The sequence below is a fragment of the Urocitellus parryii genome, chromosome 12, assembly GCF_045843805.1.
Source record: "Urocitellus parryii isolate mUroPar1 chromosome 12, mUroPar1.hap1, whole genome shotgun sequence".
Taxonomy (NCBI): Eukaryota; Metazoa; Chordata; class Mammalia; order Rodentia; family Sciuridae; genus Urocitellus; species Urocitellus parryii.
The window spans coordinates 69,066,911-69,088,889 of NC_135542.1; the positions used below are offsets into that span (position 1 = coordinate 69,066,911).

At 37.7% G+C, this 21,979-nt stretch overlaps 1 protein-coding gene across 2 annotated transcripts in view; it reads left to right on the plus strand.

Annotated features, from left to right (window-relative positions):
- The window catches only part of Msh2 (mutS homolog 2), a 66,503-nt gene that overhangs the window by 31,104 nt on the left and 13,420 nt on the right, over nt 1-21,979 (plus strand). For both annotated transcript variants that reach the window (XM_026385753.2, XM_026385754.2), the window contains 3 exons: nt 9,734-9,843; nt 17,464-17,587; nt 21,008-21,158. In XM_026385753.2, the coding sequence (XP_026241538.2) occupies nt 9,734-9,843; nt 17,464-17,587; nt 21,008-21,158 (385 nt within the window). The remainder of the gene's footprint in view (nt 1-9,733; nt 9,844-17,463; nt 17,588-21,007; nt 21,159-21,979) is intronic.

Here is a 21,979-nt window from a genome sequence, read left to right on the forward strand (position 1 = left end):
AGTTTTTAATACATATTATATAGGGATTGCTGTGATGTTCTTGGTTTTTGACTATCTCTAGGTTTAATGTTATTTTTAAAAAAGACCCAAAACAAAAAAACCTGAAAGCAAGGTAGATTTGCAGGCAGCAGAGGGCAGCAACAGTATTGAAAGTGGATTTGCATTGAGGTACAAAGATTGATAGGAGAGCTTTAGTCATTTCTCTTAAGTTTAAAGCACATTCATTCCATAATTTGTAGGAAAACGCCCCGTTTCTTCACGTGGCCAGGCTTCTGCTACTCTGTTCAGTCTTCCCTGTATTCTCTTTTCCTCCCTTGTATTCCTTCTTCTATACCCTTTGTCTTAGTACAGTATTATCAGTCTCCAGATATGTCCCCTCTTTTATGCTTTTGTATGTCTTAAAGGTCCTATACTACTTTTGTCACCTTGATACCCGCTTCCCCCCCCCCCCCAGTAAACTTTGTAAGATTGAACCATTCTGTCTTATGAGGCTGTTCCCATGCAGAGTTAAAGATTTCTTTCTCCAGTTTTCTTAACACTCTATGCTTATCTCCAGTGCTTTTCCTCCTTTCCCTCTCTTTCTTTCTCTCCTTTATTATGGGGGGGTTGTATGGGGGTGTTGTTATTGGGGATTGGACCCAGGGCCTAGTGCCCTATACTGAGCTACATCCCCAGACCTTATCTCTGTTATTTCTTAAACCCTAAAAAAAACAAAGATAAGGTACTATCACATATTTACTTGAATGCTAGGAAATAAACATAAAAGTGAATTGTTTGGCATTTCTGGAATGTAGGTATTAAAAGGAATCTGCTTTATTTACTTAGCACTTTTTAAATTTTAGCCAATGGATTTTGTATTTTGGAAATATTGTCTTTAAATTTCATCTTTTTCAGTTTATGAAAAGTGGCATAAGGTTAGGTGGTACATGCCTGTAATTCCAGCATCTCTGGAGGCTGAGGCAGGAGGATCATGAGTTCAAAGCCAGCCTCAGCAACTGTGAGGCACTAAGCAACTCAGTGAGACCCTGTCTCTAAATAAAGTACAAAATAGGGCTAGGGATGTGACTCAAGTGCCCTTTAACCCAGTAGCCCCCCCCCCCCAATGGCATAAATTCTTTGATACCATCCAAAGGGGTAGTCATTATAAATATTTTAGTGTGTTGTTTCAGTCCTTTTTTTTTTTTTTTTTTAAGTATTACTGAGGACTGAACCAAAGAGACCTCTATCGTTGCGGGTACATCCCCAACTTTTTTCTTTCTTTCTCTCTTTATTTATTGGTATTAAATATTGAATCCAAAGGTGCTTAACCACCGAGCCACGTTCCCAACCCTTTTTACTTTTTATTCTAAATCAGGGTCTTGCTAAGTTGCTGAGGCTGGCCTGGAACTTGGGATCCTCCTGCCTGAGCCGCTGGGATTATAGATGTGTACTACTATGCCAGCTGTTTCAGACTTTAAGCAAAAAAAGTCCAATATGGTTGATACATTAGAGAACAACTTGAGCATAATGTGAATTTCATGTTTTTTTATCGTGATTTCAGCCTGGGATATACTAGATGAATGCAGAAAATTGCATCCAGCTATGTACAAAACATAGACATGTACACCCTCAGTTCATTGTATGCTATGAGTCACATCACAAATGTCCTTTTACCGTCGCAAAATAATTCAAGCTGTAGACCTTCAGAAGTTCCACCTCTAAAAGCAAACCTCACATCTTTTGCAGGGTACATTATTTATTGTAATAGTTATAAATTTCTTATCCATTTAACTTATATGAAACTATACTGCCACTTTTATTAAATTCCTGTTTCTCTCTCTTGGGGATGGGGGGATTGGACCCTGGGGTACTTTATCACTGAACTACATCTCCAGCCTTTTTATTTTGAGAGGTGTCAAAATAGAAGTTTCTATAGCTGGCTTTGAATTTGCATTCCTTTTGCCTCAACACCATACCTGGCTCCAATTGCAATTTTTTTTAAGTTGTTGATGGGCTTTTATTATTTATTTGTTTGTTTGTTAATATGTGGTGCTGAGAATCGAACCCAGTACCTCACATATGCTAGGCAAGCGCTCTACCACTGAACTATAACTCCAGCCCCTCCAATTGTAATTTATGTTCAGCTAACACTAACACTATTGTTCTTTTTCATATCCCAGGAAATTGTTATACAGAAACATTAAAGGTTTGTTTTTGACCTTTGGTGTTCTGATTTTGATTTATTTCTTATAGTAGTAAATTATTAAAACTAGACTTTCTAGGCCAAGTAAGTTCTAATTATAAAACTTAAAATTGTCAATATTCAGTTTAACTCTAGAATATTAAACTGTTATTTTCTTTCTAGACTTCCCCCTCTATGGTCTACATTTTGAAGGCAACTATGTGTTAATAAAACTAGTTTGTCATGAAGCTTTAATAACAGGGTTTACAATTCCTTTGTGTCCTCACTGACAGTTTGCTTTTATTTTGGTGACTGATTCTTTTTTTGGGGAATGTTTGATGAAATTGGTTGCAGGGCCACTTGAATGAAGTGGTAGTGATTCAGGGATATCTTTTGGCCCAAGAATATTAGTATAATGTGAAAGTGTGTATCTTTTAAGATGAAGATTGAAGATAGTGAATGAGAGGAGAGGAAACATGACATTTGAATTATAAGATTTTAGGTAAGAAAGGAAGGAGAATAATTTTGTAGTATTGAGACTAACGAGTGATAACTACACAAAAAAGCAATAGAAGCAGCAGGAAAAGTTAGCTTAGGGAAAACAGTGCTATTTTTTGTTAGAATGACAAAGCAATAAATAAAAATGAATGGTGGTGTCACTGAAACATTACTTGCAACCCAGGAAACTTGACAAGTGCCTGGGATTAATAAAAAATATGACATTACCATACAAGAAAGATAAAGGAAGAAGGAAAGAGAGATGAGAACAGATAAAGAGGATGGTACTACACAGTGTCTAACAGAGAAAGAACAGACAACCTATGTTGAAGGTCATTACTCAAAGTGATTGAATTATTAGGTTTTTCCCTTTTTTTTATTTTTTATTTTTTTGTGGCGCTGGGGATTGAACTCAGGGCCTAGTGCATGCAAGGCAAGTACTCTACCAATTGAGCTATATCCCCAGCCTATGACTGAATTATTTTGATACTTTATCATGATTCAGCTGCACTAGTACTGTTCACTTCTTTGCTAATTTGGCAATTTGTTAGATTAGGCCCCATATTCTTGCAATTATTTATCAGTAACCCAAGTGCACTTATGCCATAAACTTTTATTACTGGTATTTTACTAGCCTTTTTTCTTCTTGGAGTGGATTTTAAAATTTATACCATAAATGCACACAAGGTCAAAGTTTAATTATACTTAAGACTTCTGGGGGTGGGAGGGAAGGGGAGGGGGCAGGGGATTAGCAAGGATGGTGGAATGTGATGGACATCATTATCCAAAGTACATGTATGAAGACACGAATTGGGTGTCAATATACTTTATATACAAACAGAGATATGAAAAATTGTGGTATATATATATATGTAATAAGAATTGTAATGCAAAAAAACAAAACAAAACAAAGTACATGTATAAAGACATAAATTGGCATGAACATACTATATACAAAGATATGAAAAATTATGCTCTGTGTGTAATAAGAATTGTGATGCATTCTGCCTCTCAAGTTGCTGGGATTATAGATGTATGCCATCCACCCAGCCACCACCCTTCTTTATAATTACTTGTTTAATGATTGTGGCTTCCCTGATCCACAACAGTGTAGTAGCATATGCATGAGAAGTGAGTATTTCATCCCAGTTGCTGGCATGTAGGAAGACGCTCAGTAACTTATTTTGGGAGAATGAGGAGGTATCACTTAATATAGGAGGGAATGTGATCGGACATATGAGAGCAGAAAATGAAATTTGACCAGTTCAATAATGGGAAACTAGTTTGTTGATGGTGAATAGTTGCACCAGGAGTTCAAGATGCTATGTTTTGTCATTGTAAAAGATTGTGAAAGCTTGCACGTTTCTTTTTTACTTTAGTCTCTTTATAGATAAAAGTACATCAACAAAAATTTATTTAATTCATTACTTGTGTTGTTCCAAAAGACTAGTATTCAGAGGTGTTACAGAAGATAAATAAAGAGAGCTATGGATACAACTCAGGAGCTCTGGTTTAATTCTTAGCACTGAAAAGAAAAGACAAGCAGAAATGTGAAGAGATTCAATGAACATTTGGCATATTTACCACGTTCCAGACATAGCTAATTACTGAGCTGTGGTAAGAAGCAAAAATAATCTCACCTCTGCCCTTAAGAAGTCTAAGGGAGCCGGGCACAAGTGGCACACGCCTGTAATCTCAGGAGCTGGAGAGGTTGAGGCAGGATTGCGAGTTCAAAGCCAGTCTCAGCAATGGCAGGGCACTAAACAACTCAGTGAGACCCTGTCTCTAAATAAAATACAAAATAGGGCTGGGGATGTGGCTGAGTGGTTGAGTGCCCCTGAGTTCAATCCCTGGTACCACCCCCCCCCAAAAAAAAAAAAAAGAAAAAGAAAAAGAAGTCTAAGGGAAGCCAGGCACCGTGTTGCATACCTGTAATCCCAGCAATTTGTGAGGCTGAGTCAGGAGGATTGCCAGTTCAAAGCTGCTCCAGCGATTTAGCAAGGCCCTGCCTCAAAATAAAAGGCTGGGGATGTGGCTCAGTGGTTAAGTGTTCAATCCCTAGTACCCCCATGCCCTCCCCAAAAAAAGTCTTAAGGGAAATAGAATTACAGTACTCACAGGAATAAATATAGAGGGTGTTTGGGGAGTGCTGGAGATCAAACCTAGGGCTTCCTGCAGAAGGGGTTCTTGTATCACTGGACTATATCCCCAGTCCAAAATAGTTTTGGTAGTTGTTATGAAGGGAAAATTCTGAAGTGGTATAGCAAGAAAATGCATTTATTTATTTTATTTTTAATTTTTAAATTTTTTTTGGTAATGTACATGCCAAAGTAGTTTTCATTGGTATTTTGGTCAATTGCAAGGTAATCTTTCTAAATTCACTAGAAGCTGGCCTGGACAGCATTCCAGCAGTGTACCTTAATGAATCACTTATTCTTGATAGCTCATGGGTTTTAAATTTATCCTGAAATTTGTTAGAGTTTTTCTCTTTGTAAGTGATGGTGAAATTTTTAATAGTGATCAAATTGTGCTTTAGATTGTTACAGAAATGTTACTACTTATGCTTATTGTCTTAAATAGTTTATAAAGCACACAGCTGCATTTTCCTCCCCCTGCAGTGTTAGGGGTCAAACCCAGGGTGTTATACATACTAGTCAAGGCTTCTATCATTAGGTTATACCCCAGCAACTGCATTTTAAAAAATTGAATCTTTAAGGAGTTATAAATTACTCTTTCTGGGAGAGAATCTGGAATTCTTAACAAAAATTAGTTATTAACTTGATTACTTGGACTTTTCATATTTTGATGCATTTAAGAAGCAAACCATTATCTCTGTGTTATCTTTGAAGTCCATACTAGATAAATGTGGTACATACAAAGTGAACACCAGTGATTGCTTAAAGTTGTTCATTCAACAACTTCAAGAACTCTTTTTCCGGGGCTGGGGTTGTGGCTCAGTGGTAGAGAGCTCGCCTAGCACTTGAGAGTTCGATCCTCAGCATCACATAAAAACAAATAAACAAAATAAAGGTATTGTGTCCAACTACAACTAAAAAATGAATTTTTTTTTTTTAACACCTCTTTTTCCTTCTTTGTGCCAGACTTTATTCTAGGGATAGAATGGTGCATCTGACAGTTGAGGTCCCTGTTTTGAGGAGATTCTGTAATAGTAGAAGCATAGAGAGGGAGACTGTAAGGAAACAAATGAGCAGGAATTTCAAATATGTTGTTAAAAAGTGAAATGAAGAAACTATACTCCACTGGGGTGATGGAGTAACTTGGCAGAGAACCAGGTAGACACAGATGGGATGGTCAAGGAGGGCCTCTCTAAGGATTGCTGTCTTTTTCTTTTTTTGGTATCTGAGATTGAACTCAGGAGCACTGGACCACTGAGCCACATCCCCAGCGCTGTTTCATGTTTTATTTAGAGACAGGGTCTCACTGAGTTGATTAGTGCCTCGCTTTTGCTGAGGCTGGCTTTGAACTTGTGATCCTCTTGTCTCAGCTTCCCAATCCACTGGGATTATAGGCATGTGCCACCATGCCCAGCTGGATTGTTGTCTTAAGATAAGTCTTGAATGATGAGAAGGAGCCAGCTGTTAAGATGTGAGGGGTGGAGCAGGCTAGTATGATCCAGCCAGTTCAAGTACCTAAGGCTGATGAGGGTCTTAACTTGTTGAGGCAGTGAAGAAAAGCTGGAGTGTCAAGCATATAGTGATAGAAAATAAGGGGGAGAGACTATTGGCAGTTAGAGGTGTGGACAGAGAGGTGAGGCCTATCTGATATTTTTAATCTTGTGAGTGGGTGTACACGTGCGTGTACCATGTATCATTTTGGCTTCTAATATAGCCTGTGAACTCTTTCTGAGAATAGTGTTTAAATACATGAAACATATGGAATTATAAAGGACATCAGTTATGTTGAAATCTGCTTATCTAAATGTAAGACAAACAGAGAGAGAGAGAGAGTAAGAGCACTCTACCCTTCAGCTACATCCTGTCATTTTTATTTCTGATTTTGAGACAGCCTTGCTAAGTTACCTAGGCTGGCCTCCAACTTGCTATCCTCCTGCCTTGGCCTTCTGAATAGCTGCAGTTACAAGTGTTCAACACTATGCTCAGCTAAAACAAACTCTTGATATAGAAATATGTCCTTTGTATTATTCATTTAAAAACCCACAGCCTAGCTGGGTGCAATGGTGCATGCCTGTAATCACAGCAGCTCTGGAGGCTATGGCAGAGGATGATGAGTTCAAAGCCAGCCTCAGGAAAAGCAAGACACTAAGCAACTCAGTGAGACCCTGTCTCTAGATAAAATACAAAATAGGGCTGGGGATGTGGCTCAGAGGTCAAGTGCCCCTGATTTCAATCCCTGGGCCCCATCTCCCCCCCGCAAAAAAAGAAAAACCTGACAACCTGGGCATGGTAGTAGAGTATGCATCTAGTTCCAGCTGCTTGGGAGGCTAAGGCAGGAAAATCACTTGGACCCAGGAGATTGAGGCCAGTCTGGACAACATACAAGACCCTATATCTTAAAAAAAAAAAAAAAAAAAAAAAATTGACAGAAGGTCTTCTATCCAGGGATGCTTTACCACTGAGCTACACCCCCAACCCTTTTTATTTATTTTGAGGCAGGGTCTCTGTGTTGCCCAGGCTGGTCTCAAATTTGCAGTCCTCCTACCTCAGATTCCTCAGTCTTGGATTATAGGTGTTCATCATTGCACGTGGCTAATTCTTTGAGTTTTGAAGTAATAATGAGCTTAAATGATACTTTAAGATATCTCCAAAAACTATGATATGAAAATATAGGTTTATTTTTATTAGAAACAAAGGCTCAGATACTGGTAGTACTACTGATGTTTATTGCCTACATTAATAATGGAAGGAAATGCTAAATTTTAGTTAGAGATTAGGAAAATAAAGGTGTAATTGACTTCTCTTCTATGCTCATGGTACTACCCTGAATTCAAGGAGTCCATGGATCTTGTTAGCTTACATAGTGCTTTGTAGGCTCTGGTAACTAGTGGAGAATATAGTTTTCAAAGCATCTAGTGGATAGCTGAATGCAGTGGTTCATTCCTGTAATCCCAGCGGCTTGAGAGGCTGAGGCAGGAGGATCTTGAGTTCAAAGCCAGCCTCAGCAAAAGTGAAGGGCTAAGCAATTCAGTGAGACCCTGTTTCTAAATGAAATACAAAATGGGGCTTGGATGGGGCTCAGTGGTAGAGTTCCCCTGAGTTTGGTCCCCAGGGCCCCCAACAAACAAATAAAAACCCCAGGTGGAAATTGGTAGCCAAGGTTCAGTAGAAGTTAACAGTTAAAAGAAGGGCTCTCTCAAGATGCTAGTGAAAGCTTGCAGGTTAGGAGGCTGGTGAACTCAGAAGGGGAGACATAGACTCTATGAAGAGCTACATAAAGTGGGCCTAGGTGTTTGAGGGGCTAGAGGACATGGTGAGAGTGACAGATTTTAATATTTATACAGGCATTTCTGTAATAGTAACCATGTGTGTTTTCTTGGAAAACCTACAGTCATGAGCTAGAAAAATAACAGAGCTTATGGGAAAAACAGGGTTGAAGCAGACCTCAAAATACACAAAAATTTTAAAACCATTACTAACACATGTGTCAACAAACTTCAATAGAAACATGGCCTCCACTGCATTTATACCCAACATTAGTCAACCCTTTGTAGCCTTAGAATCTAAGGATCTTGTTTCATCCTGTGTAAGTTCTTGAGGGCATTTACTTCTAATGGAGATCAGTTTCATCAGAACTGTAAATCTGTACCAGGGATAGAATTCGTTTTTGTTATTATTGAGAAACAATTTTGCACATTTCCCCTACACTTTCACAGTAAAAACGCAGTGGCCATTAAGCCGACCCTTTTGAAGTCTTCATTGCTACAGCTTATTCTTTGTGTGAGCTTGTCCTTGATGGTTTGAAAACATTAATGGGCTGGGGGAAAAGAAATCATTCGTGAACCAATGACACCCCTGCTATTTGTTGCCAGCATTCTATTTACCAATAGTGCTTAAGCTAACTAGGAATAAAGGACCAGACATTGTAGCACAACAGACATTGTGTGGGCAAAGTGTTGTTTATAATCTGTCTGAGTGTTTCACACATGTGTATTCTTTTTTCAGTATGTGTAGATGGTGTTGTGATTAATAATAAAACATGAATTTAAAAAATAATTTTACTGACTTTGTGGTAGCTTTTTCTCATTCAAGAGGTACTGACATTTCTAGAAATTTGAAGATAATTTCTTTGGTGCGACATGTAGTATGTTAGAGATTACTTTCAGAATTCCTATATAGGTGGGGGAAGTACTTGTGTTGTAATAGTAATAATGCATAGTAACTGTTTTTGAGGTGCTTTTAAATGTCTGGCACTGTACTAGGTGTTGTATATCCATCTTCTGGGTAACTTATTATTCTGTTGTACAGAGAAGGAAAGGCGGACTAAGAGTAACCTGTTATAGAGGACAAAGACAGAGGGCAGCAAAGCTGGTACTGGCACTTGGGTCTCTACTCCTTTACACACCATCTACTCTGTTGCTTCTCTTCTGTTCCTCCTCACATCATTCCCTAGCATGTACTTTTAAATAGCATTAAGCAAAGTTCCAGTATTTAAATATTTGATTTGATTTAACCTCTGTTAATTGGAATATACTGTGTTAATTATGGAAATTAGGAATATAGTTGTTAAGGGTCTTATTTTAAAGGCTTTGATTTTGGGTTATTAGATCTATAAAAAATAAAATGAAATTTAGTTGTAATTGATGTTGCATTTCTGCATCACTAGTACTCCTTTGAAGGAGATGGCAGACATGCAGAGGAGGCATTGATTTATTAGTGGGAAGCTTTGGGTGCTAGATCACATCATTTCCCTCTCTATAAAATAAACTTAATACTAATTTTTGAGTTAAAACACCTAAATAAATAGTAACTTTGGAGACCTACTGCACTATTCATGCTTTTCGATCAAATGATGTTCACTATCTAAAATTTTTATGATCAGTGGTCTTGTGTTTTTAATAATGAGACCTTTTTATTTCTTTCTTTTTGTTTCTTTCAGGAAAACACCAGGTATTGTTGTTGGCAGTTTTTGTGACTCCTCTTATTGATCTTCGGTCTGATTTCTCCAAGTTTCAGGAAATGATCGAAACAACTTTAGATATGGATCAGGTATGCAATATACATTTAATTTAAGCAAAAATATTCCTGAAAAGTAAAGGACAACCAAAAACAAAAGTTCAAGCACATTAGAAAATATTTCAGGTTTCTCTTTTAGTACCTAGTTTGGGCACAGTTGTGGCATCTTTGCAGGCAGTGGATGTAAGTTAAGTGACAGAAGAGGATTTTGAGCAGGGGCAGGGGGAGGTGGCTGTGCTGTGGATTTAATGGAGGGCCTTGCACCTGCTAGGCATGGCTGCTTCACTGTGCACCAGGGTTTTTCTTTTGAACAGTGTTTCAGTGGATGAAAATAAATATTAACAGAAGAGATTATTGAGTGAGTATGTGTGGCCTGGTTGAAGAAAATCTTATATAAGTAAGTGATTTTACATATGCAGCTGAATTTTACTTTAATTCCAATAGAGAAAGAAAATTATAGTCACTGGAAAGGAGGTAAAGGTAGGACCCAAGAAAACTTCCCTTGTTTATTTTCTATGTAGGGAAGTTCTTTGGGGAAATGGCTAATTTATTATAAATGTAAAATGGAAATAGTTTCTCAAGTAGGAAATATCCTTACGTGAAAAATGAATTTCAAAGCAAAATTTATAAAATTCGTAACAAGTTTTATTTTTAAAAAGTTGTTTATGAACAAGTTAATATACAGGAACCCTATAATGCCTCCAAATTGCATGACTTTAAAAATAGTACTTTGAAGGGCTGGAGATATAGCTCAATTGGTAGAGTACTTGCTTCACATGCACAGGCCTTGGGTTCAATCCCCAGTACCACAAAAAAAAAAAAAAAAAAAAAAAAAAAAACGTATTTTATTTTGAAAACTTTCTTAATTTCCTGTTGAAATTATAATGTAGGGAATAAGTGCTTGAATTATATTAAGGTTAACAGTTTAGTATCTGTGTTTGTGTTAATATTTGCCTTTTATGACTTTGACTTGTTTTGTTTTTACTGTATCATTATTTGAGACTTTAAAAAGTTAGATCCCATTTGCTGTGTGTTCTCTGGATTTTAAAAGTACACGTGTGTGTATGCACATGTGTGCGTGCTTGTGTGTGGGTATAAAATATTTCCGATTTTTAATATATTTTAGTTTACTTGTCAGTTAAGAAACCAAAAAACTTACAGAGGTTACTTATTATTTAGGGTAACTTATATTTGATTACTGTTTCCTTTGTAATATTGCGATTAGTGGAATGGTTTTAGGTGCTCAACTTTTAGATCAACGGGAGTTAGAAATGCTATTGAAAGCCATCTGGGTTCTAAATGTGTTTTACTTTCCTTGCTGAGGACTTGGCCTTCCTTTCAATTGGATAAAACTGGATATTTGTAAACATTCCTTTAAATGGAAAATGTAAAGATACTTCTTGATGGTTAACAGAAACTCTGACTATAATAGGGCTTAATAGGGAAGTAAACAGTAAGTATTAGCTTTTTAGTGTCATTGTAGCTAGCGTTAACGCGCTCTTGGGCAAGAACCCATGCACACACTCTCTCCATACACACATACACACACACACACACACACACACACACACATACACATTTGAAACAGAGTCAGAGCCCAGGTGAAGCTCTGCTGAAATGCTGCAGTTATTTTGCCACTCTTAGCTACCTTTATTCTTTAAAAAAAAAAAAATTTGCCGGGGAGGAGGGTACTGGGAATTGAACTTGGGCACTCAACCACTAGCCACACCCCCAGCCCCATTTTGTATTTTATTTAGAGACAGAGTCTCACTGAGTTGCTTAAGGCCTCACTTTTGTGGAGGGAGGCTTTAAACTCTCGATTCTCCGGCCTCAGGCATGCGCCATAGCACCCGGCTATTCTTAAAATTTGCTATAATATTACCTCAGTATTATGGGTCTCAAACTTAAGCTGGTTTTAGAATCCCCTGGAGGTCTTAATTGCTAGACTCCAGGCTTTTAATCAGATTCTTTAGGTCTAGGGTTTCAGTAGAAAACTTGCATTTTTAACGCATACCCCTATTTGTTGATGCTGTTTTTCTTGGCTTTGTACTTTGAGAACTACTTGTTTTTAATAAATAATGCAGTTGACTTCAGTGATAATGAATGCAATTTCTTTCCACCAGTTGGTAGCCTTTATGAAATGCTGCACACTTAGCTAGTCAGTGGGCAGTTTATACCCCAAAATTACTTTATGTATTGAGAATGTTCAAAAGCTTGTTAACATTTGTAGAAAGCGTGTGTTTTGCATTCTTGAGGCTCTGGATCCATCCCCAGCAACACCAATCCCCTCACCCCGCCACCCCCAATTAGATGGGTATAGTTTGAAAAGCATAGGGTATTTGTCTTAATTTTATTATTGCCACTTTAGACATGATAAACCTCAGTTTCTTTTTTTTTATTTTTTTATTAGTTGCTCAAAACATTACAATGATCTTGACATATCATACATTTGATTCAAATGGTGTACGTAATCTTAATCTTATTTTTCCACGTGTACAGATTGCAGGATCACATTGGTTATACAGCCACATTTATATATAAGGCCATACTAGTGTCTATTGTATTGTGCTGCCCTTCCTATCCCCCCTCCCCTCCCCTCTTTCTACCCAATCTACTGTGACATGTTTGTCTCTCTCTCTTTTTCCTTCCCCCTCACACCATCTTATATGTAATTTTGCATAACAATGAGGGTCTCCTACCGTCTTCCTACAATTCTCCTTCTCTCTCCCATTCCCATGCACCTCCCGTCCCTATTTAATGGTAATCTTCTTCTCATGCTCTTCCTCCCTGCTGTGTTTTGAGTATATCAAAGAAAACATTCTGCATTTGTTTTTTAGGGATTGGCTAGCTTCACTTAGCATAATCTGCTCTAATGCCATCCATTTCCCTGCAAATGCCATGATTTTGTTGTTTTTTAATGCTGAGTAATATTCCATTGTGTATAAATGCCACATTTTTTTAATCCATTCATCTATAGAAGGGCATCTGGGTTGGTTCCACAGTCTAGCTATTGTGAATTGTGCTGCTATGAACATTGATGTATAAGGGACCGGCGAAACGTCGGAGGAAGAGACCACCAAGAGACCACTCATGCAATTGGCAGAAGGGGATTTATTGAGATTCCAGCATGCTGGGGCTCCGTGCCCACTCAAGAAGGGAGAGCAGCCCAGAGCCCCGGGCAGGGGTTGAGCAGTGCTTAAGTACACTTTTTGGGGAGGGCGGGGTCTTTATACACATCACAGGCAGGAACTTTACACACATCACAGTCTCCTTTAACAAATCACCTTACACCGCGGAAAAATCAAACAATAATTCTTAGACTTGATTCATTGGCGGGAACAGGTCCGGCGGGGGTGATTGGTCACTCCTAAGCGGAGTACACATTTAAACTGATTGGTTTGGGCCCTGAATGCCTACGTGCCAGGCTACACAGGGTCCTAGGTTATTAAACAACCAGAGGGTCAGTGGGGCATTGTCTTAACTGCCTCAGGAATTTCAGGTTCTGTGTGCAGTTCAGAAACTTTACAATACCTAGTCCTTTACATTTTAACTCAGGCTTTGCAGCTTAGAAACTTTACCCTTTCAGATGTAGCTGTGTCCCTGTTGATTGCTCTTTTTAGGTCTTTCGGGTATAGTCTGAGAAGGGGAATAGCTGGGTCAAATGGTGGTTCCATTCCCAGCTTTCCAAGGAATCTCCATACTGCTTTCCAAATTGGCTGAACCAATTTGCAGTCCCACCAGCAATATGCAAGTGTACCCTTTTCCCAACATCCTCCCCAGCACTTGTTACTGTTTAACTTCATAATGGCTGCCATTCTTACTGGAGTGAGATGGTATCTTAGAGTGGTTTTAATTTGCATTTCTCTGATTGCTAGAGATGGTGATCATTTTTTTGTGTATTTGTTGATTGATTATATATCCTCCTCTGAAAAGTGTCTGTTCAGATCCTTGGCCCATTTGTTGATTGGGTTATTTGTTTTCTTGTTGTTTAATTTTTTGAGTTCTTTGTATACTCTGGAGATTAGAGCTCTATCTGAAGTGTGACGGGTAAATATTTGTTCCTAGGATGTAGGCTCCCTATTTACCTCTCTTATTGTTTCTCTTGCTGAGAAAAAACTTGAGTATGTCCCATTTGTTGATTCTTGATTTTAACTCTTGTGCTATAGGTGTAAACCTCAGTTTCTTAATCTGAAAGTAGGACATTAGTATTTAATGGTGTCAGGAAAGTAAAGGTTTTCTTTTTTCAGTTTTAGTGATTGGGTGCAAATTAAATTGACAAAAGATAATTAGCAAGATAAATGGCTTTTGGAATTTGGGGCTTATATACTGTCAATAGGGAAAATAAAGAGGGAGAAAGGGCAAAAATGACTTAGGAAAGGCAAATAACCCTTAAGAGAATGCAAGAGAGAGAATAGTTTTGAGGCAGTGTCTGTTTAAGTGTGGTGGTTACCTCTTTCCTGATGAGGAGAGCCAGTTTTCTGTGGTCATTGGAGATGATTTCTGACAAGTTAGTTTTTTCAGTAGACTCTTACGCCGATCTGGGAATTGGGGGAATGGTGGTATTCTTAGATAATTGCAAAATAAATTTTGTGCCATCATGATATGTTCTAGATGCCTTCAGCCTTAACATTGTGACAATAAGATGTAAGTTGTAGGTCCTTCTCCCAAAAAATAATAGATTAACTATCTGAGATTAAACTTTTTATAGTTAGGACTTTATTTTGTAGAACCCAAAACTCAGTCTATTCTGAATCATGTACTTAAGAGTTACTAAATGGCTTTCTTGTTTTGGATTGCTTGGATCCAACCATTTAGTGATGCCATTCAGGAGATATGATTTCTTAATCTTGTCTATCTTTTGGGATTTTATTCTCAGTTACAAACTTTTAAACTTGTTTGAGGTTATAAGGTGAATTCAACCCTTCACTGTCATCATAGGTACTTGTGATGAATTTAGGCATTTAAATTACATGATTCAGAACCATTTTGAGGAGATCTCCAGGGAATATCAATTTTTTCATGTATAATTTCTGAAAGCGTCATTGTTTTCCAGCTGTGCACTTAGGAGTCATGTGAAGGATCACTCATGTACATGGGTGGTTTAGTCTTCCACCCTCTGGGTTCAAAGAGGGAAGGGAGGAAGGAAGGGAACCACTGAGCTTTCTCAGTAAATAGTCCTGGCTGGCTTAGAACTTGGGATCTTCCTGCCCTAAACTCCTGAATTGCTGGGATTATAGGCATTCACTACCATTCTTGGCAAAATTTTAACATTTTACATAGTTTAGTCTTTTATTTTGATGGTTTAAATATTTTATTTCCTTTTTTGCTAGCTTTCTGTAATTTGATTTTAATTCCTTGTTTATGTGTAGTTCACTTTGGGTGTTTGAAGATGTGTTCTGATTAAGTGGAGAACAGAATCAGTTTATTTCAACCTCATTTATTAAAGATGTTTTTGTCATTTTGTTTTAGAAAACTGACTCACTCTCTTGAACTTTTATATATAATTATCTGTTCAATAGTTTCTAATGCCAAGTAAGAATAGTCTGAATTTTCCCACTAATGTTTTTTATAATTTTGTAAGGGTAAAATTTCTAAGCTGTTTCTAAACTGCAAAGCCTAAGTTAAAGTGTAAAAGACTGGGCATTGTAAAGTGTCTAAGCTGCAAGGCCTGAGTTAAAAAGTAAAGGACCAGGTATTGTTAAATCCCTCTGCTACCTCTAAAAAAAACCTGAAATTCCTGTAGCTGTTAGGACAATACCTGAGCTGCCCCGTAAATATTTCTCCTGACTCCCTGGTTGTCTAATAACCTGGGACTCTGTGTAGTTTGTCACGTAGTTATTTAGGAGACCTAAAACCAATCAGTTTGAATGTGTATCCCACTTAGAAGTGACCAATCACCCCTGCCCAATCTGTTCCCGTCAATGGATGTACTAATCATGTCTCAGAGTTGTTCAATTTTCCCGCGCCTCATGATGATTTGTTCTGATGTATGCAAAGCCCCCCCGCCCTCCCCAAGAAGTGTACTTAAGCTCTGCTTGACCACTGCTCTGGGCTCTGGGCCGCTCTCCCTTCCTGAGTGAGCCTTGGGCCTCAGCGCGCTGAATTAGGATCCAATAAACTCCCTCCTGCCTATTGCATGAAGCCAGTCTCTTGTGGTCACTTCCTCCGATGCTTCGCCGGACCCTTACAATTTCATTAGAATTTTAGTCATTCTGTTTTGTTTCAAAAACAGATTCCTAATGAACAATCACTAGGTATGAAGAGCTATTACTATTTGATTTAGTTTTCTCAGAGTTTGACTCTTCACTTACCAGTTCTTTTAAAATTTCTAGTAGATTGTCTTAATAAAAGTTCTGTATTATAAAGAATTTATTCTAAATATTTTATGTATGTTTTTGCTATTTTAAGTAAGATCTACTTTTCATTTTGGTTTCTTGTTGGTTAACACTGGTAAGAATTTAGTAAAACAAAGTACTTTAGGAGTATGTTTAGAGGGGCTGAGGCTATAGTGTTATGCTCGAATTCGGGACCACCAGAGACCCAAGGTAGATGCTAGCTGCAAAGAGGTGTTTATTGCGAGCTAGCTCGGTCCTCCGCACGCACACACAGCAACTGGTGATGCTGAGAGGCCCCGAGCCCAGGGTTTGCAGCAGTTTTATACATTCTTTGGAGAGGGCAGGGACTTCACATACATCATAGCAAATCATCACACACCTCGGGAAAATCAAATAACAACTCTAAAACATGATTAGCACATTCACTGGCGGGAACAAGTTGGGTAGGGGGGATTGGTCAGAACAAAAGGGGTATTGGTTTGAACTGATTGGTTTAAGCCAAGAGGGGTGTTCGTGCTGAACTACATGGTTTCCCAACTTGTTATCAACCACCATAAACCACTGGGAGGGTTATCTGGCATCCCAGGTATTTCCCTGTCTCATGCTGATTGGTGGCTGCTAGGGGGTTGCTATGGATCTCCACCTAGCCTGACTGAGTCAGGGACACCTGGCACAGCAGATCTCTCCTGTTATTTGTAGATAAACAACTTAGCAGGGTGGGAATGTGCTTAGGAGGGCTCTGTGGGTTTTTCCAAGGACTAAGGTCATGTCCCTTCCTTGGACAGGCTTTGCTCTGAGATAGAGGCTGGTTTTTCAATAGCTCAGCTGATAGAGTGCTTCCCTTGCATGCACAAGGCCCTGGGTTCAATCCCCAGCAACACACAGACACACACACACACACACAAAATATTAAAAAAAAAAAAAAAAAGAGTATGTTAACTTTTTGAGATTCCTAGGATGGATTTTTTATTTGAGTAAAGCCACACTTTTTATTATAGGTTTTGAACACTGAACATTGTTTAGTAATGTTTAGGGAAGATTTAAGAAAAAGTGAAGACTACTGATGGGGTTATTTGGATCATTAGTTCTGTATTTACTTCATGTGATTCATTTTCATATATCTAGAACCCTAAGCTTCTAATAATAGAACTTTACATCCCTTAATAGGTACTTCTTAATAATTGTGACTCAGCAACATTTAGATAGAGAACCATTCAACTGAAAACATTAGCTGAATTTTTAAATAGAAGAAAATATATGCTTTATGATTTCTGTCTTTACCCATTATTTATATAATGTAGCTACTCTTTATTTTTAGGTGGAAAACCATGAATTTCTTGTAAAACCTTCATTTGATCCTAATCTGAGTGAATTAAGAGAAGTAATGGATGACTTGGAAAAGAAGATGCAGTCCACATTAATAAGTGCAGCCCGAGATCTTGGTAAGAATGGAAGTTCAAAAAAAATTTTTTTTTTTATACTGGGGATTGAACCTGGGAGCATTTTACTACTGAGCTACATCCCCAGTCCTGTTTCTTTTTTATTTTAAGACAGAGTCTCGGGCTGGGGATGTGGTTCAAGCGGTAGCTCGCTCACCTGGCATGCATGTGGCCCGGGTTCGATCCTCAGCACCACATACAAACAAAGATGTGTGTCTGCCAAGAACTTAAAAATAAATATTAAAAAAAAAAAAATCTTTAAAAAAAAAAAAGACAGTCTCACTAAGTTGCTGAGGTTTGCCTTAAACTTGTGATCCTCCTGCCTCAGCGTCTGGAGTCAACACTGCACCTGGCTTGAATGATTGTTTTGTCTACACAGTGGTGCCAGAAGTATCTTACTTACTTCCCCCAGTATTACCCTACATTCCTGCCAAAAGGCCCTTATTTTTATTTTATTTTTTTATTTTTAATATTTATTTTTTAGTTGGAGGTAAATACAATATCTTTATTTCATTTTTATGTGGTGCTGAGGATCAAACCCAGTGCCCCGCGCATGCCAGGCAAGGGCGCTACCGCTTGAACCACATCTCCAGCCCAAGGCCCTTATTTTTAAATGTCAGCTCCACCATAAGCCTTATTCTCCTAGGAATAATAGCTTATTGATTTGGCTTGAAATTTACAAGCACTTTATTAATTCTTTCTTTCTTTTTTTTTTTAAAGCACACTGAGCACAGTGGCCTTAATTCCACTTGCTTGGAGACTAAATAAAGCAGGGGGAGCATAAGTTCAATGCTAGCCTGGGCAATTTAGCAAGACCCTTTCTCAAAATAAAGAGAATTAGGGATGTAAACATCTCAGTAGACTACCCCTAGGTTTAATCCCCAGTACTACAAAAAATATGAAAAATAAAAATAAAAATAAAATCAATGTCTATCTTCCACATTAGTCTGTTAATTCCCAAGGGTTCACTCTGCTTTACTCTGGATATTAAAATCTCTTTGTGCTGAGCATCTTGTGCATGTTTGTTGAATAACTAAATGAATCCCAGACTTAGAATGAGAAAACCTCTCAGGACATAGTTTAATACTTAAACTTTATGGAGAACCTGATGAAATTTACTGATCCTTTTCCCAGATACAGATTATAGACACAGAAAAATTTGCACATAGTTTTCATGAAGAGTAATATATGAATTAGATCCCAAAATAAGAGCCTTTAACTTAAAGCTATTGAGGTCTACTTTATTCATTTCAAAGGTAAGGATATTGAGACTCTTAAGTAATTAGAGTTGACATTATTATATTGACTTACTAGAAGGATAAAGTACCCGTGACTTTCTGTGTTTCACAGTATGTTAATTTGGTTGGTTGGACATTTTTCTGATTGACATATATATCTGAGGGGTTAAGTGCCCCTGGGTTCAGTCCTTGGTACCAAAAGGAAAGGAAAAGGAAACACTGCAAATGTAGGTTAAGGAGCTGGGAAAATGGAAATGGAAAACATAAATTCATGTTTTGATTTGAATACTTTTTTTTATTATTTGAAAACTTTTCTTTGGGGAGCTTTTTACCAAGTTATTTAATTTTTCTGGTCTTCAACTTTTTTGCCCCCCTCTCTATAAAATTAACAGGTCAGATTTAGTGCTTTGGGTTTTTAAACATACATGCCATCAGAAATACCTCTACACTTTGAGGTTGTAAGCCATTAAATAAAGTTGTGATCTTTGTGGTGTTACAAATATGCAAGTGTTAAGTCAATATAGCATTTATTCCATAAATACCATTGTCTTTCATATTAAGGGATATGCTACTAGCACTACACTGAAATATATACGTGAGCAGCAAACAGTATCACATCTTCTTATGGTCCTTTGGTTTGAGACTTTGATCACTGAATGATAACACTTTTCACTGGAACAACCACTTCCCTTTGAACATTTTGAGACATTCTTTATTCAAAGCAGATTTTATTTTGGCATAGGTCTCTACTATCTTTTTTCTCCCTGGTCAAGTGAAGTCTGCTCTTAGTTATTTGCCACAGTAACATTTAATTGCTGTTTTTCAATAAATACATTTGTAGATACTATTTTTCTCTTCTAGTTTGAAGTCTAAAGTTGAATGAAATTATGAAGAGAGGGTATTTAATTATAAAAATTAAAACTTAGGTTCATAAAATCTGATTAAGCACATTACTTGCTTTGTGAAGTTTTCTATATTTAACAAAATATATAAATTTCAGTATTCCTGGAGTTTTGTTGTCAAGAGTCCTAGATTTGTTTGGAAATTGCCTTTGGGCACCTTAATTAATTTTATTTTACTGTAATACTGAGAATTGAATCCTGGGCCTTGTACATGCTAGGCCAACACTCTACTGCTGAGCTCTATCCCTAGTCCCCCCTACACTACCCACTTTTATTCTTTATTTTGAGACAGGATCTCACTAAGTTGACCAGGCTAGACTCAGACTTGCTATTCTCCTGCTCACTTACCAGGTAACTAGGATTACAGGCATGTACTGTTGCTTATGGCAGTATCTGATCACTTTAATTATACTAATTAATTTTAAAGAAATGATTTGGTTAAGAAAAGAATTCATGTATAATTTGTCCTGGGTGGGCCAGTCCTTACACATCTTCATATGCCCAAAACGTCGGGTACAGTGTGTGCTACCTCATGCTGATGGTCTGCACCCTTTGAGGATTTACCCTGCAAACAACTTCCATCAGAAGCCAGCATTTATGAGGGACTTTAAGGATTTTTATAGATATCCTTATTTCTTTTTTTTTTTTTTTCCTTTCTTTAGGTAACGGGAATTGAACCCAGGGTCACTTAATCACTGGACCACATCCCCAGCCCTTTTAATTTTTTATCTTGAGACAGAATCTTGCAAAATTGCTTAGACTGATCTTTTTTTGGCGGGGGCGGGTACCAGGATTGAACTTGGGCACTCAACCACTGAGCCACATCCCCAACCCTATTTTGTGTTTCTTATTTAGAGACAGGGTCTCACTGAGTTGCTTAGTGTCTTGCCATTGCTGAGGCTGGCTTTGAACTTGTGATCTTCCTGTCTCAGCCTCCCGAGCTGCTAGGATTACAGGCGTGAGCCACCATACCTCGCTTAGACTGGCTTTGAATTTGGCAATCCTCCTGCCTCAGCCTTCTAAGCCACTGGGATTAAAAGGCATACACCACCATGCCCAGCTAGGTATCCTTATTTCGTGTAGTTTCTTGAGTGAAGTGAAATTTTTATCTTTTCCAGGATGCTAATACTAATAATTCCAGAATGCTATCACATAATAAAAGTGTATATTTTACTAATTAGATTTAATGATTTTAAGCACTTACACTGATAAATGGCTGCAGGTATTTATGACATACTATTCTTTTTTTTTTTTTTTTTTTTTTTTTTTTTTTTATCTTAAAGGATTGGACCCTGGCAAACAGATTAAATTGGATTCCAGTGCACAGTTTGGATACTACTTTCGTGTAACCTGTAAGGAAGAAAAGGTCCTTCGTAATAATAAAAACTTTAGTACAGTAGATATCCAGAAGAATGGTGTTAAATTTACTAACAGGTTTGCACATCTATATTATATTTTTAAGCCTTCAATACTTGCATGGATTCTCTAGTGAAATGTGAATTATCTGTAATCAGGAGATTTTACCTTAGTTATTATTTATTGGTATAAAGCATTAGGTAAGAGTCAAGTTTTACTTTCTTCCAAGAGGCTAGTCAAATGTCCCAACACTATTTGTTAAGTAATCCTCTCCCTCCTTGACTGAAGTGGAACTTTGACTCTATTTAAGGCTATTTTTTTTCTCTTAACTGTCTCACCATTCTTTTGTCATACTCTATAGTTTGAATCCTTATTTATATTATGTTTTCATATCCATTGGAGCTAGTTCCTCCTAATGCCTCTGCTTTAGTTATTTTGTTATTTTTTTCCTAAGAAAACTTTACTATCATTTATCAAATTAAAAATTTTCCGTATTTCAACTGAATGTATAAATTAGTTTAGGGAGCCTTCACGAGGCCATTCACTAAATTACAGCTTTTTTATTATGTTTTGTGTTGAAAAAATTCCTTACCAGTTTCTATTGCCTTTTCACTTGCTAATTTTGGAAAATTCCTGATGCAAATCATTCATAGAAGAATATTAAGAAATCTTCTAGGTGGGCTTGGTGACACACACCTGTAGTCCCAGCAGTTCAGGAGGCTGAGATAGGAACACAAGTTCAAAGCCAGCCTCACCAAAAGCAAGGTGCTAAACAACTCAGTGAGACCCTGTTTCTTAGTAATACAAAATAGGGCTGGGGATGTGGCTCAGTGGCCAAGTGACCCTGGGTTCAATCCCTGGTAACCCCCAATCTATTAAGTTTGTTTTTTATAACACCT